General features: G+C 34.3%; 2 protein-coding genes across 2 annotated transcripts; both read right to left on the reverse strand.

The window, feature by feature from the left end:
- Positions 1–2,528: 2,528 nt before the first annotated feature.
- On the reverse strand, positions 2,529–8,731 carry LOC110409379 (pyrophosphate--fructose 6-phosphate 1-phosphotransferase subunit beta-like). The gene is made up of 16 exons (XM_021418702.2): positions 8,500–8,731; positions 8,021–8,179; positions 7,795–7,916; positions 7,420–7,473; positions 7,092–7,198; positions 6,784–6,889; positions 6,511–6,574; positions 6,198–6,286; positions 5,073–5,204; positions 4,747–4,917; positions 4,536–4,651; positions 4,295–4,406; positions 4,052–4,136; positions 3,697–3,741; positions 3,421–3,489; positions 2,529–2,808 (listed from the first exon to the last, which is right to left on the reverse strand). Exons 1-16 carry the CDS (start codon positions 8,684–8,686, stop codon positions 2,726–2,728), a joined length of 1,701 nt encoding a protein of 566 aa, XP_021274377.1. The 5' UTR covers positions 8,687–8,731; the 3' UTR covers positions 2,529–2,725.
- Positions 8,732–9,794: 1,063 nt separating this feature from the next.
- LOC110408852 (Major facilitator superfamily protein) lies at positions 9,795–13,072 on the reverse strand. Its single transcript, XM_021417965.2, has 5 exons — positions 12,854–13,072; positions 12,633–12,753; positions 12,328–12,545; positions 11,653–12,200; positions 9,795–10,916 (listed from the first exon to the last, which is right to left on the reverse strand). Exons 1-5 carry the CDS (start codon positions 12,854–12,856, stop codon positions 10,019–10,021), a joined length of 1,788 nt encoding a protein of 595 aa, XP_021273640.1. The 5' UTR covers positions 12,857–13,072; the 3' UTR covers positions 9,795–10,018.
- Between the last annotated feature and the right edge of the window lie 1,338 nt (positions 13,073–14,410).

Consider the following 14,410-nt stretch of genomic DNA (forward strand, 5'->3'; position numbering starts at 1 on the left):
CAAAAAAATTAAACTTATTTTATAAAAAAATAGAATTGAATCAAATTAGTATATTTAATTGAATTGATTGAAAATCAAACTACTTCGATCAGTTTGATTGATTTCAAAATACCAAAATGCAATATAAGCTTTTTACCATAGTTTATCAAATTTTAAGATAATATATAAAAATAAATTTTAATATATTCAAGTAAATTCAAAAATAATTAACAGTTCAAATTTATTAAGATTTATATTTGATGTATTAACCTCATCAAATGTTACCACTTTATTAATAAAGTAAAATTAAAATTTATAAAAATTCAAAATAAATATTAATAATTTTCTTTAAAACATACATAAAAAATTAAAAAAATTATTTTTTCTCTCTCCAACTCCCCACAACCTCCTTTTTCTTGTTTTCCTTTTTTTTATCTCTCTTCAACGCCATCTTCTCTCTTCTCTCTTTTTCTTTCATTAAAATTAGATTTAATAAAATTGTGTAACCTCAAGAGCATAGGATAATTAAATATTTCAAGAAAATTTTTACTTGTTGACTTTAATGATATATTTTTTAAATGACTTCTACATTTGAATTTTTATTCTTTCAACCAAAATCTAAAATCCCTTACCAAATTCCTCAATCTCCCTTAGGGTTTAGCGATTTCCCTTGGGTTTCATAAAGATGCAATATTTTGATTTGAATTCATTTTCTTTCATCAAAAACCCAAAATCTCCTTACCAAATTTCTTAACTTCTCTTAAGGTTTTAGCAATTTCTCCCTTTTACGCTTTTGAAAAAAAAAAATTATTTTGGATGCATGATATGTGAAGAACAAGAAAAGAGTCAAGGAGATTTAGAGAGAAAAGTAAAAACATTTTATTTTTTTAGAAACTTTTTATATTTAATTTTTAAATTTTTTTAGTTTTACTTGGTTAATAAGATGGTAGAGCAATTAAAGGCTTGTTAAGTAAGCATTGGGAGGTTAGTATAAGTCATATATACAAGGAAGGGAACAAAATTACCGATTTTATGACTAATATGGGGTTTGAGTTAAATTCTGATTTTTTTTGTATGACTATCCGCCAGAAAAGGTGTTCTGCCTACTCCAGGGGAGTCTATACTCCATGTTTGATTAATTAATAAATTCCACTTTAAAAAAAATTGTACATTTTAAATACATCAAATATAAACCCAAATTATTATCCAATAAAGTAAAAAATATCTTATATATATAAGACTAAAGTTTTAATAATGATTAAAAGACTTATCCAGTCCCTATACTATTATATTTTGTTCAATTTAGTCTTTATATTCAAAATCAAAACAATGTAATTTTTTAATTTTAAAAATTTGATCAATTTAGTCTTTTTTTTAATTTTGTCATTAAAAGATGACGTTATTCCTTACATCAGCATTGACGTGTCACTTTTTGATGACATGACATTAAGATGATGACGTACTCCACGTTAAATAAATTTTAAATTTTTATATTATTATAAATAGAAAAAAAAATTTATTTAGTCATTTAATATTATTTTATTTTAATTTAATACAAGTTATTCATTGAAATTTGACTTCAAATATGAAATTTTTTTAATTTTTTTATAGAAGGAGAATTAAACTTAATTTTTATAAAAAAGGATAAATTAATTTATATATTTTAGAATTAAATAATCAAGTAAGAAAACATATATATTTTTAACAACATAAATTTTTTACACTTAAATATTTAACTTATTAATAAGTATATCAATAATTTATTTGAAGATTTATATTTTTTAATTTTTTTTCAATTTAATCTCTCAATATTTTAATTTTATTTAATTTAATCCTTGTAATATATATATTTTTTCATTTTAATCATATGACGTGATAGAATTTTTTTTAAAAAAAACTTTTTTGATCTATCACGTGACATTATTATGTCATCGTATAGTGCCATGTGGCATGCCATGTCCATCTCAATAATATACTATCAAAAAGTGACATGCTAATGTTGATGTCATCGTTAACGTCAACGATGATGTTATTTTTTAATAAAAAAATTAGATATTATTAATGAAAAAGATTAAATTGACGAAATTTTTAAAATCAAAAGATTAAATTATTTCGATTTTGAATACGAAAATTAAATTAAACAAAATTAAAAAATATAAAAACTAGATAAGTTTTTTAACCTTTTAATAATTGGCAGCTAACTTAGTTCAGTTTATTTGATTGTGAATTTTACCAAAATTCAAACTGAACATCCCAAATTAACTGAACACTCTAAACCGAACATCTTAAAGAAGCAAAAAAATTCAAACTCACTTTGCTTTGAACATTTTTTTGGATTCGGAATGGTTTTGACGCCCCTACCTGTCATTTGCCCCAATTAACTAACAAATACTTTGTATATCGAAATTAAATGACGAGTGTGTATAACTTTTCACAAAATTGAAGACTTCCAGGACAAATAAACACTATATTTGTAAAAATAAAAAATAAAAAATAAAGACATTTTATTCAACGTCACAAAGCAAATATCTAAAATTTGCTTGGTTGAACTTCCGTTGGCTACTTAATTAATCAATTAGTTTGGCTTGTTGGTGTCACAACTTAATTAACCACTAATGTTAGAGTTATACGTAGAGCAAAACTGTAAGATTGATGGTGGTAAATAAAGTAAAGTTATTTACATCTTGATTATTTTTGTATGGAAAAGAACATTATTGGACGTTAAGATTTTAAGGCATGCTGATGATTAATATGGAAATTGAGCCCCCAGCTCCAGCATTAGAGTATAATTGATGTCATTTGCAAACGGCCCAACGAATTGAACAGGACCTGAATCAAACATAAAAGGATAAACATCAAACGCTAGTGCTAGGCAAGAAATATTTATAAACGAGTGAAATGCTTCAACTTTTATTGAGTACCATATAAGTAGTCGCAGTATATATAGGTAAATGATATAGTAACGGGGAAAGCCGGTAAGTCAGCTAAACATAGTATAGGGTGGTCTCTCCATGCTACAAGGTCACACTAGATTAATCTATACTCTCTTTTACTTTATTCTCCTCCATCTTCTTTCATCCCAACACATTGTTAGTGCATGTTTAAGGATCTTACAATCTAAAGCATATCGATTCTGACACACAAAGAGCAGAAAGTAGTGAAGTCATTTTATATTTTTAGCATGAGGTTTTTTGTTTTGGCATTTTGCTTACTAGATTTTTTTGGTTTTCTGCTTCGGGTGATTATCAGGAGGTCGGCTCATCAGTTTCATTTTGCTCCAGTTGATTATCATGATACTTCATTTGACTGACACAGGGTGGGTTGTCTGAGGGTTGGGAAGATTTTTGTTTTGTCCTTTCATCGGCAAGAAAAGGGTTTTGACCATGTATGTTATTAATCACAATTGTAAGCTATAAAGGGGGGTAAAAGGGAATCTACTACCTGGGCTTAGATATCGATTCTTAGCGGCCCAATCGTCCCGCAAGGATGCAAATTTCATGAATGGTGCACCTGAAATTTCAAAATTGCAACATACTGTCAAAATGAACAAGAACATCCCAACACTCTCTAAAGGGTTTTTTTTTTTCCTGGGGCATAGCTGTTTGCCTAGAAGCTCACTGTTAGTCTGTTGAACTGAAATGATCTGAAAATCAATACTTGAAATTAAGACAGCAAGCATTCAGATCAAGTACAACGTTGCAAACTTCTTTTACGTACCTTCAATTTCCACCATTGCCTTCTTAATTACAGGCTTGAACTTCCCTGGCAGAAGTTTAAACCAGTAAAAAATCAGACTGATGCTTGTGCATGTATGAGGAATATTATTTATATACATAAAGAGATTACCCAAGATTTAGAACTTAGAGGTTCATTCCCTCAAAAGAAAAGAAATTATAGGACTTAGAGGCACATCATCAATAAGCTTTACTGGGGTACAAGCTAGAAACTTGTTTGGTGGTGAAAATATTGGGACAAAGCAAACCAAACTTGCACTTAGTGACAATCAATAAGGGTTCCTGCAACTGCAGTTAATCTTTGGGTTATGTCAACAAAATATGTAGTGGCATATTACCATGTCTTCGCTCAACGTCCATTAAGGATGTTAATGCTGTTCCTCCAACAGTCCATTCATCAACTGGAGCAGTCAAATTACCCACCTGTTTATAAGATATCAATAAGTAAAGTTACTTGAAAAAAAGTATGTTGAATCTCATCATTATCCAACAAAGAGTTATATACAAGATGAATTATTAAAAGGTGAAAAATTAAAACAAAGAAAACAAACGAGGAAAAAGAAGAAGAAAATATAACACACCGAAGAAATCAATCCAGTTTTTCCTGAATGAAGGAGGACTCCAGTAGCATAACCCAAAGCATAACAGTAGTTGGCATCAAAGTTTGTTGGAAAACCACATCGACCCTCATAGCTATGAAGGGAAAGTCAATTATCATGTTAATTTGATACCATGAACAGAAACTCATAACTTCTATATAAAGTCATCAAATATGTGATCATAGTTATCCAGATAAAAAAAAAAGTACGCAGTATTCTTTACCCAAAGAAGTGGGGCTGTCCTTGAAAATGTCCCTTGTATGCACCTTCTTGCTTCCTTTGATCCAATTCAGTTTCCACCATTTGGATGAGCATTTTTTCTGTTTCTATCCTGGCAACCTAAACATATGGAATCCATATGATTTAAAACAATGGTTCCATTTTTGAGTAGGTAAAAGGTGTAGGCATTGGAGAAAAAGAGAAAAAAAAAGGACCTGCACATTCCCATGTGGATCTCTTTCAAGCAGTAGCTGCTCCTGAATTGCTTGAGGTAAAAACTCAAAAAGCTCTTGAGATTGGCTTCTCAGTTTCCTTTTCCACATCCCAGCTTCATCAACAACATCATGAACTAAAATTTCATTTAGCTCTCCAATAAGCTGTTTTACCTGCCAGTGATTCACACCTCATGCTCACATCTCTAAACTATGACTCAGAGAAATTTCAAATGGACTGACAGCTGATTCATCTCACTGATGATGGTTAACATGGAGAAAGTAGAAAAGAAAACATAAGGAGCAACTTCTGCTTTTGAAAATCATACCTCAGGAATAAAATCAATAAGGCCTTCTGGAAGAAGTATTACACCATAATTAAGCCCAAGTTCCAGACGTTTGCAAATGATATCTGCAATATGATTTGTAACATTCTTCATTGTTAGCTTTTTGGCAGCAACCTGCATCAAAGATAAAACCTTGTCAAACTGTGAAGTCAATGGGAAGCATTCAGGAAAGATATGATAATTATACCCAAAGAAAAAGAAAAAGAAGACAACATTGAATTATGCACGTTATTTATTCAATTCATTTTAGAATTCAAAAAATAGAAATCCTCACTTCCACCATTCAGTTTCCAGTAAATATGTGGGGTGACACCACTACACAAGCCTTTGCATACTTTCGAAACAAACATCAACAAATTCAGAGGTTAGCTTATACAATTCCAGAAATCTAGAAATAATTAAACAACATCAGCCAACTTATCTAATGCAATATGCTGAATGAGTTCACATCCCATAGTGTAACAAAATGGAATGTGAATTGCAATATCAACATCATATAATTATTTATATTTACTACTATGGAAAATCCTTCGTCTGAAAATTCTTGCTTGTACGAAAAAAAAAAGAAGAAAAAACTCCCACTCAGACAGCTTTAGTGATAGAGTTTCACTCTAAAACCAAAAATCAATGAACATATTGCTACTTGCTGCTTATAAAATCATGTTCCAAAACCAATTTATAAATCAAAAACAGGGGAGCATGTTGTTAGCTTTACTTTGAGCTAACCCGTGTATTTCAAAGGTTGTACTATAATTGATAGAAAACAAGCCACAAAATGAAATACAAAGACAATTAGTGTAAACCTGGCAAGCAAGAGATGCGTCAAGAAAATCTATGGTACCATGTGTAGCAATTATAGTTATTATAATGTTATAATAGAGTATGATGTCAAAAATGTCCAAATATTCCTATTTAAAATTTGAAATGAAGCCTTAAATAGTTTAAGAATCAGCCAAAAAAAAAAAAGGACATTTCATTCTTTATATTAAAATCTTGGCTCGTCATTTCTGATATCACATCATGAAGACAATTAATTTTATGAATACACAACATAGAAGAAATTTCTAAAACTGAGATCAATAGAGAATATCAGAGGACTCAGAGCACCTCTTCCCCAATGATCGCAATATTTGGATGAGTCTGCAAAGCACACTCCAAAGTTATATGAGAAGCTGCACGGCCCATGAGCCTTATGACTGCAAAACAGATAATTAGGATTGCAACCAGCAGGAATAAAGACAATGAGAATATTAATTCGTACAAAAATATGTATAATAATAGATCTAGACAGACACATGACAGCCTGATAAAGTGGAAAAAGAGAAAATGAAAGGCCTTCAATCAAGAATGAAGTTTTCCTTCTGTACATGCCAGATCATTTCTCATCCAATCTGATATATTTCTTAATTAAAGCACTTACAGTGGTAGTATTTTCCAGTTGAACGAGCATCTGTCATGACATTTCCAATCATCTCTGAATATATCTGCATATTCCAAGTAAATGCAGTTCATTAAATAACAATACCAAGTTTATCCATGACAGACTGTAGTCAGGATTTTATGTTGGTAAGTGATCTTAACCCATATGGGATTAAAGAGAACAAAATATGAAAAGTATAATGTACACTGATTTTGCATCATAAAATATGAAAATTAATGCTATAAAGACTCCACCAATTAAAATAACGATTACCTTGCATGCAGTGTCAAATCCAAAACTTATAGGCACCTCTTTGCATTTCAAATCGCCATCAATAGTTTTTGGGCAGCCAAAAACTTGTGTCTTCATATTTTTACTCCTGAAAATTTAATGAAAGTAAATCATACAGCAGCAAACAGGAACTAGATGTCATCATGTGAATTAGCAGTTCAGCACTAACTTTTACTTTTAACAACATGATCATATTTTGACAATTTCACAACATCATAGTAAATTATCTGCTGAATCAAACATCATAGTAAATTGACAGAACATTGTCACCTAGTGGTGGAGTATTTTACCTAAAGTTCTCAGCAAGAAGGCAAGCATTTGTGTTTGAGTCATCCCCACCAATGACAACAAGCCCATCCAAATCAAGCTTCTTCACTGTTTCTTCAGCTTGCTTAAGCTGAAAAGTACTTGCTATGCAAACTCAGTTATATAGGTTTGAAAATTGAATTTCATTATACTAGATTGAATAACAAAATTTTAGCAAACATCCAGTAGCATTACTTAGCAGACATTACAGTTTGAAAGATTTAAACTGCGTAGAATTTTTAATATACAATTGCAATTTGCAAACTAGAATAACTAAAAAGCAGAACAAACCAAACTGTTGTAGTAACTAACCTGCTCTGGAGTTTCAATTTTGTCTCTACCACTGCAAATCATATCAAAGCCACCCTGTAATTTTATCCCAACTTGTGTCATATGTAGGCTACTCTGAGAGAAATTACTCAGTAAAAGGCTATTTTCACAAGAAAAATTGATGCAATGGTACACCAAACAACACAAACACATAATTCATGTGCTTTTTCTTTTTGAAGGAAAAAAGTTGTGTACCTCACCAGCATATTTCACCTACCATGCAATGTGCATAGCCACTTCCAATAGAAACTTGGTCAAGTGAGTATGCAATACGGAGTATACAACTACACATGACTCAATCGTGACTTACTGTTACTGATTTATCAACTTAATGTAACAAAACTCAAAAGTTTTTACCTGGTTTCTGTAAGGGTAAATTAACTCGATAGACAGCTTAACATATTTGCACCTCATAATGCCTGCTGGACCGCCCTTAAACCCATAAAGTGTACTTCCTTTTGCGCGTTCTTGCAGGTAGTCTAACCACAATAACCAGAAAAATAAATACACTCAGAAATTAAACAAATTCCCCACTGATCAGACTGAAGTCTGCCGGTAGAAAATATAAAGACAAAGTCCTTACCGAAAATCCCAGTTATCACATTGTGTCCCCCAGGAGCTTGCCCTCCAGACAAAACAACTCCAATCTTCAAACTCTGATGACCCTTCATCTCAGAATCACCAGGAACCAACGAAACCGATGGCTTTCCATAAAGATTTGGAAACAAGTTCGCTATCTCATCTGCAAATTCATTCATGCTCTACTTAATTACTCTTAGCTAGGAAGTTATAAAATTCTAAACTACAACATATATCTAAAGGGATATACTAGTGATTACTTTAGATTCACGTTTAAGCTTTTGAAGTTAGCAACCTAGTAAGTACCCATATGTACCAAAAATGAAACTGCTTCAAATTAAAAAGAATATATGTATGATTACTTTTTCGAGCATTTGTGGTGGAGTTTTTAAACTCCACGAACTAAGATGATGGCTACTTGTGAAGTATAAAAACGCCAATGTGTTTATACATAATTTTATATAATGTGAGATAGTCACGTACTTGGGTTTCCAGCAGCAGAGGTAGGGGGGCCATCAACGACTTTGAAGGAGCTTTTGAGGATAGATGGGAGGGGAGGGGAGTGGTTCAATCGGTTACTTTGGAGTTCACTGTAGACGGAGGGGAGGCGGCTGGGGCCTTCCTCCTTTCGAGTGTCGGCGAAGCCGTTGGTGGCGACGGCAGGTGACATGATCAACGTCTAAGAGAAAAGGTAGTGGAAACAGAGTGAAGAGAAATGGAGTTCTGGCATAGTGTTATGAGAGAAGGGCGGAGAGTTCGTTAAAGAAAAGGGTAAAATAGACATTTTCGGTGTCCTTTAACGTAGGAGTAGGTGGCATTGTTAGTTGAGAAAGTTCCTAATCGTAACGAATCAGTCATGTAAAAGATGTTTATGGATATGGGTTTGGGTTTATTTTTTCGAAGGAAAACACTGCTCACACTCATTGGCAGCACCAAATGAGGTCTTCTCATATAGAGAGGAGAGGAAAAGCTTGATTTTCTATAGGTAGATTCTTCTTCATTAAATTCTATCGCTTTAGGCAGGGGAATTCCTAGAACTAGGTGGCCTTGGTCGTCATTCGATTAGAAGCACTGCGTCTTGCGCAAAGTGTTGCCGGTCTCTGATGCTGACAGAATCCTCCTACTGTTAGAGCAATGCTCCAGCAGGTTTCAGTATGAATTTGCAACGATGAATCCCATTGAATGAAATATCTCTGCACAGGGCTATTGATTCGAGTCCTTACAGGGATTCCCAACTGCTACAACTCGAGACTTTCAAGGTATTTAGGTTTGAATATTCGGAAGAAGAAACAAATGAGATTAATGAGATGGGAGAAAGTTCGTTTCTCTGTTTGAAGCTCAAAGTCTAACAGAGTTTTACATGTACCAAGAAAAAAGTTATTATTTCTAATGTCTCGTTATCCTTGTTGGTGAAAAGATTAGTTGAGATTGAGACACAGGAGTCGCAAACAAAGGGAGATGAACCAGCATATTCTTCAGCCTGCATTGGTTATGAACCACCTAGTTAGCTGCCCATGCTGGCTCCTCTTTAGAGCTCAGCTTGCTGCTTTCTATATTTTGTTTATTTGGTAAACAATTGTTTTGTAGTGGGTTTCGTGGATGTATTGGAATAAATTAACTTTTATATTCAAGAGCCTGCTCCTCAGTTACATGCAATGTATTTTGGTTGATGTTTTGGGTCACGATGGCTGATATTCTGTCGTGCAACTCTGAAGCACTGAGATTCATGGGAAGACCAAATGAAAATCACATCTAGGAACTAGAGTTGGAATAATCGCTTGGATATAATAATGTATCTTTATTAAGCGAGAAAAGATATATCTCCTTATAATGTTGCACACCATGATATGAAGCAGAAAAAAGAATAATCAAATATCACCTTACAATTACGCGTTACACAAACACGAGCTGCTAATTTTTTCCTTATCCTTTTGACCAGCTAAAATAAGAACTATATATGTCGTGGAACAATGAAATACAATCCTCTTAAAATAGAGATATGCTACGGCTCTGCGTTTCCCACTGATTGAATGCTTGCTTTCTTCTCTATCTCTTCTATCATTTCATCATTCAAGCTCTTAAGCTCCTTCTCTCCAGAGTCAGGCTTCATAGGGAGCTGCGTTTTGTACTGATGCCTTGATGCTAAGGCGAGAAATACCAGGAAATTTAAAAATCCAAATACTGCCAGTAACCAGTAAAAGTTATTCAACTTTCCTTCATTCAGATTGCTTCTAAGCCATCTCTTTTTGGTCACATGGTCGACGATGGACACTAACAAACTGCTCACAAAGAACCCCATTGAAATGGTGCTCAGGAAAAGCCCTGTGCTCATGGATTTCATTCGGTCTGGCGCCTCTCTAATAAAGAACTCAAGTTGTCCAACATAAGCAAAAGCTTCTCCGGCACCCACGAAGAAAAATTGAACAAGTAGCCAAAAAGCACTTGTTTTGACATTCTTCTGATTAGCAATTTCTCTCCTTTCTTTCTCAACAATAGCAGCACCCACCATGGCAACTATTGACAAAATGAGTCCAATTCCAATCCTCTGGAGGCTTGTGAGTCCTTGGACATTATGGGTGATTTTTCGAGCCAAGGGGACAAACACTTTTTCATTTAGGGAGGTGAAGAGGAGAATGCTGATGATGAGAAAGGCAGAGAAAGAGCCCGCAGGGATTTCGAAGGAACGGACTTTTCGATGCATGAAGGTGGCTTGCTCAATTGTAAAAGTAGTCATTTGGGAGTAGATTGTCCAGAAGAGGATACATGTGGACCAAATGGGAAGTAGCTTTAGGACCATTTTGACCTCCTCAACTTGAGTCACAGTTGATACTATCCATGGGTTACTTTTGTTTGCATTGTCAGCACAATTGTCGTCTAGGATTGCAGCCTTGTCAAGACACCTAATTATCACATGCACAGTGAAATGAAATTTTGTTAATTTTTCAGGGAAAAATAACAAATATGGATGGCTAGTGCAATTAGTATTTTGGGCACTCGATGCGATTATGGTCCTGCAAACTTGGACCAGATTCACCTGCTTACAATGAATAAATGGGCAGAATCTCTTAGTTATGTACCGAATATAGAATCGGTAAGGAGTAAGGAGCAGAGAGTTGTGGTTTTAAGGCATAATTTTACTGGCTAGGCTACATGGAATCTGGTTTTGGTAAAGACCAGATTCCTGATTTAGTCGCATTTCAAGATGAAGATGGATGATTTTATTTTACTTCGACCTTTTCCTTTTCTATTTTAACATTTGTAATCTAAAGTTAACTCTGGGGCCTGGAGTTCTGCAAGTAGTAAAATTTCATATTTCAGCTTGAAGCAAAATTCTTCAATTTGTGTAGTACTAGCTCATGGAGGGGAATGGGGTTTAAACATGGAAAAGAGAAGGTCATGGAGGGAAAATGAGTTTGATATTGTTTGAGTCTTGCGCTAAAGTTTTGCAAATGATGAAATTTCAAGTTTCTTTTTCAGTTTTTAGTCTGTTGTGAGCAGCGCCTGAACCAAAATTCTTTGATCACTTATAGTTTTGGCAACAACAGCACAACAGGTCCTTGTGGACAAGACAGAAGAGAGCAATGTTTTCCTTGAAATTATTATCTTGAGAGTAATGCTATGTCAAATCATACTTACTTGAATCTTTGTGTGTAGGGAACCTTTCTGTTCTCATAATCGTTCAAAAGGCTGGGGTGGGAAGGATAAGACTGATTCCTCTTCTTCAAGGCCAAGAACAGAACCCTCCATATGACAGTTAAAGGGCTCCCCTGAGGCTTTTTAAACCTGTACCATGGTGTTCCACAAAGCAGAACTGCCACTGCAATCACCATTGTGCCCGCAGAAATTCCATATCCCCACCCTCTTCCTACATTGTCTTGTATATATACCAGCACAATCACGGAAAATAAAGACCCGATGCTGACGCCAAAATAGAACCTATTGAAGAAGAAAATCATAGCCTTCTCCTCCTTGGGATCCGTCACATCAAATTGATCAGAGCCAAAACCAGAGACATTAGACTTTATTCCCCCACCACCAAGCGCTGTGGTGTACAGTGCCAGATACAGCAAAGCCAGTTGCCGGCCATTTGCCTCCATGCACTCGTGCTGCTGTCTTCTATAGTCATCACAGGGAGGAGGCCTCATGCTTGAAATTGTTGTTGCTAGTGTCAGAAAAATCAGCCCCTGATGCAAGAGGACAAGCTTTATATAATCTCTACTTGCGTTTATCGTTCAAGGACTGGTAATTTGCAAAGTGCGCAATTTATAGATATCAGCTTTGTTATTTCAGTTATGTATAAAACAATCTCACCAAAGCTGTTACGGATGCGGAGATTGCAACTGTTAAGTATCGGCCAAGTTTGGCATCGGCTAAGAAACCTCCAAGGAGACCAAGAAGATTGAGAGTGCCCATGAAGTTGGTAACTATAGTTGCAGATTTTGCTGATGAAATATGCAAATCTCCAACTAAGTATGTCACTAAGTTCATCGATATGCCCATCACACATATCCTCTCTGAGAGCTCGGATCCTGCACCAAAACTTCCATTCCTGTTAGCAAGTGAAAACATTGGATCAAAGATAAATCACTCCAACTTGTGAAGTTCATCATAATCACCTAAGATGAGCCCAGCAGCAAGCCATCCACCAGTTTTGGACTTGTCCACCGGATTCCCCCGGAAATCAACCACAGTTCCATTATTTGAACCATCTTTCTCACCATGACTTCCAACTGAAACCTGTAAGCATTCAGAGCAAAATCCAGGAAACAAAAGAAAGTATTCGTAAGGTAATTAAATTAGTTAAGCATGCTAATGAAAATTTGTAAGTTAACTGTACCATGGCTAAAACTTTGAGAGGAGAGAGAGATAGAGAGATGAAAATGGTGCTGTCTAGGCTAAAGATTTACGAGGGGGAAACAGAAGGGGAGAAGTGCATGATTGGGGTGGGGAATAGAAGTATGATAAGTGCCGCCTGGGTACTACTGTGCATGTAGCTTCCGAGTCTCCCCAGATTGTTGCGGTTATGAGTGGGCTTTGCATGAGCTTAAGAACTTGTACGATGTGGTCATTTTGGTGTTATTATCATCCTGTGGTCTTGGTGCTCACAAGCCAGCGAGCCACTGCAGTCAACCAAATATCAGAAAAAGACAACTTTTCTAAATTTGGTTCCTATCTCTTCATTATCATCTTTGTACACACCAAGATGGTGAAAGGTTAAGTGAACAGATAATCAATCAACGGTGTTGCTCTGTCGTGTGAGGTTAGACTGATAACAAACACCCAACCATCTGGTTAATGATCCTGTTCTCGAAACTTTTGATTCAGCCTAAGTTTGGCACTGTTATATGGGGGCCATTTTGCTTGCCTCTTAACATTTTTCCAACCTTAAGGATCATTGAATTTAGCTTTGAATCATCACATGGGAGGATTGAGTCTTCTGCAGCAAAATTTATCTTTCTTGCTTTACATTAAGCTTTCATATTGTTTAACTTTAAACCCTGTTTAGAATTCCTAAAGTTATACCTGATACTGATATAGATCAGTTCAAATATCTAGAATTTCTTCTTTAGAAGTGGGATTTCTAGCTTTAAAAAATAAAGTTGCAAGCATCTATAATAATTCAACAGTGAATAAGATTAGAGTACTGATCAAACTGAGAACTTGTGGTGAAAGGATCTTTTGTCAACAGAGTTCCTCATGTAAACATGCTAAAGTTACTCCAACCCACAATTATTGTAGATTAGATCAACTTTTTTCCTCATTTCAATTGATTCCCTGCTTTTCTCCCAACTTTGGGTTGTTGTCCTTTGTTGCATTGCCTCATTGTTAGTGGGCCGTACAAAAACTGTCTTAACTTTTCCTTTCTGGATTGCATATATAATAGTAAATATGCAAGTTATCAATGAAGAAAACTCTAGATATAGTTTCTTTTAAATATAAATATCAATGAAATCCCTTATAATTTTGAACTTTTCAAGCACTTTAAGACAATCTTAGTTGAGTAAGGTTTTGAAATTTTGGTGACTACCTGTAAGCGGATAAGGATCACGGACTTGATATTAGCTTCAAGACATTGTTTTGAATTCCACTAGGAAACAAAATGTAATTTACATTAATTTTGTTCTTTAGGACATGATTTATGCAAATTACAAGGAACTAATATTTTTGATGCTCAATGTCAATGAGGTATTAGAATCATTAAATTCAACGTTTAAGTTCAAGTCTCATTTTATATGAATTTTCTTTTAGATATTATTTTCAATTTTGATATCAAAAAAAAAATTTACCTTAATTTCTTTATTCTCACATGCTTTATTTATGCAAATTATAGAGAATTAATACATTGATACTTTAATTTTTTTTTCTCTTATTTTTATTGAACTCATTAATAAGA

Source organism: Theobroma umbraticum, unplaced genomic scaffold (assembly GCF_002168275.2).
Source record: "Theobroma umbraticum cultivar Fairchild unplaced genomic scaffold, ASM216827v3 scaffold_44.0, whole genome shotgun sequence".
In the NCBI taxonomy this organism is placed as follows: Eukaryota; Viridiplantae; Streptophyta; class Magnoliopsida; order Malvales; family Malvaceae; genus Theobroma; species Theobroma umbraticum.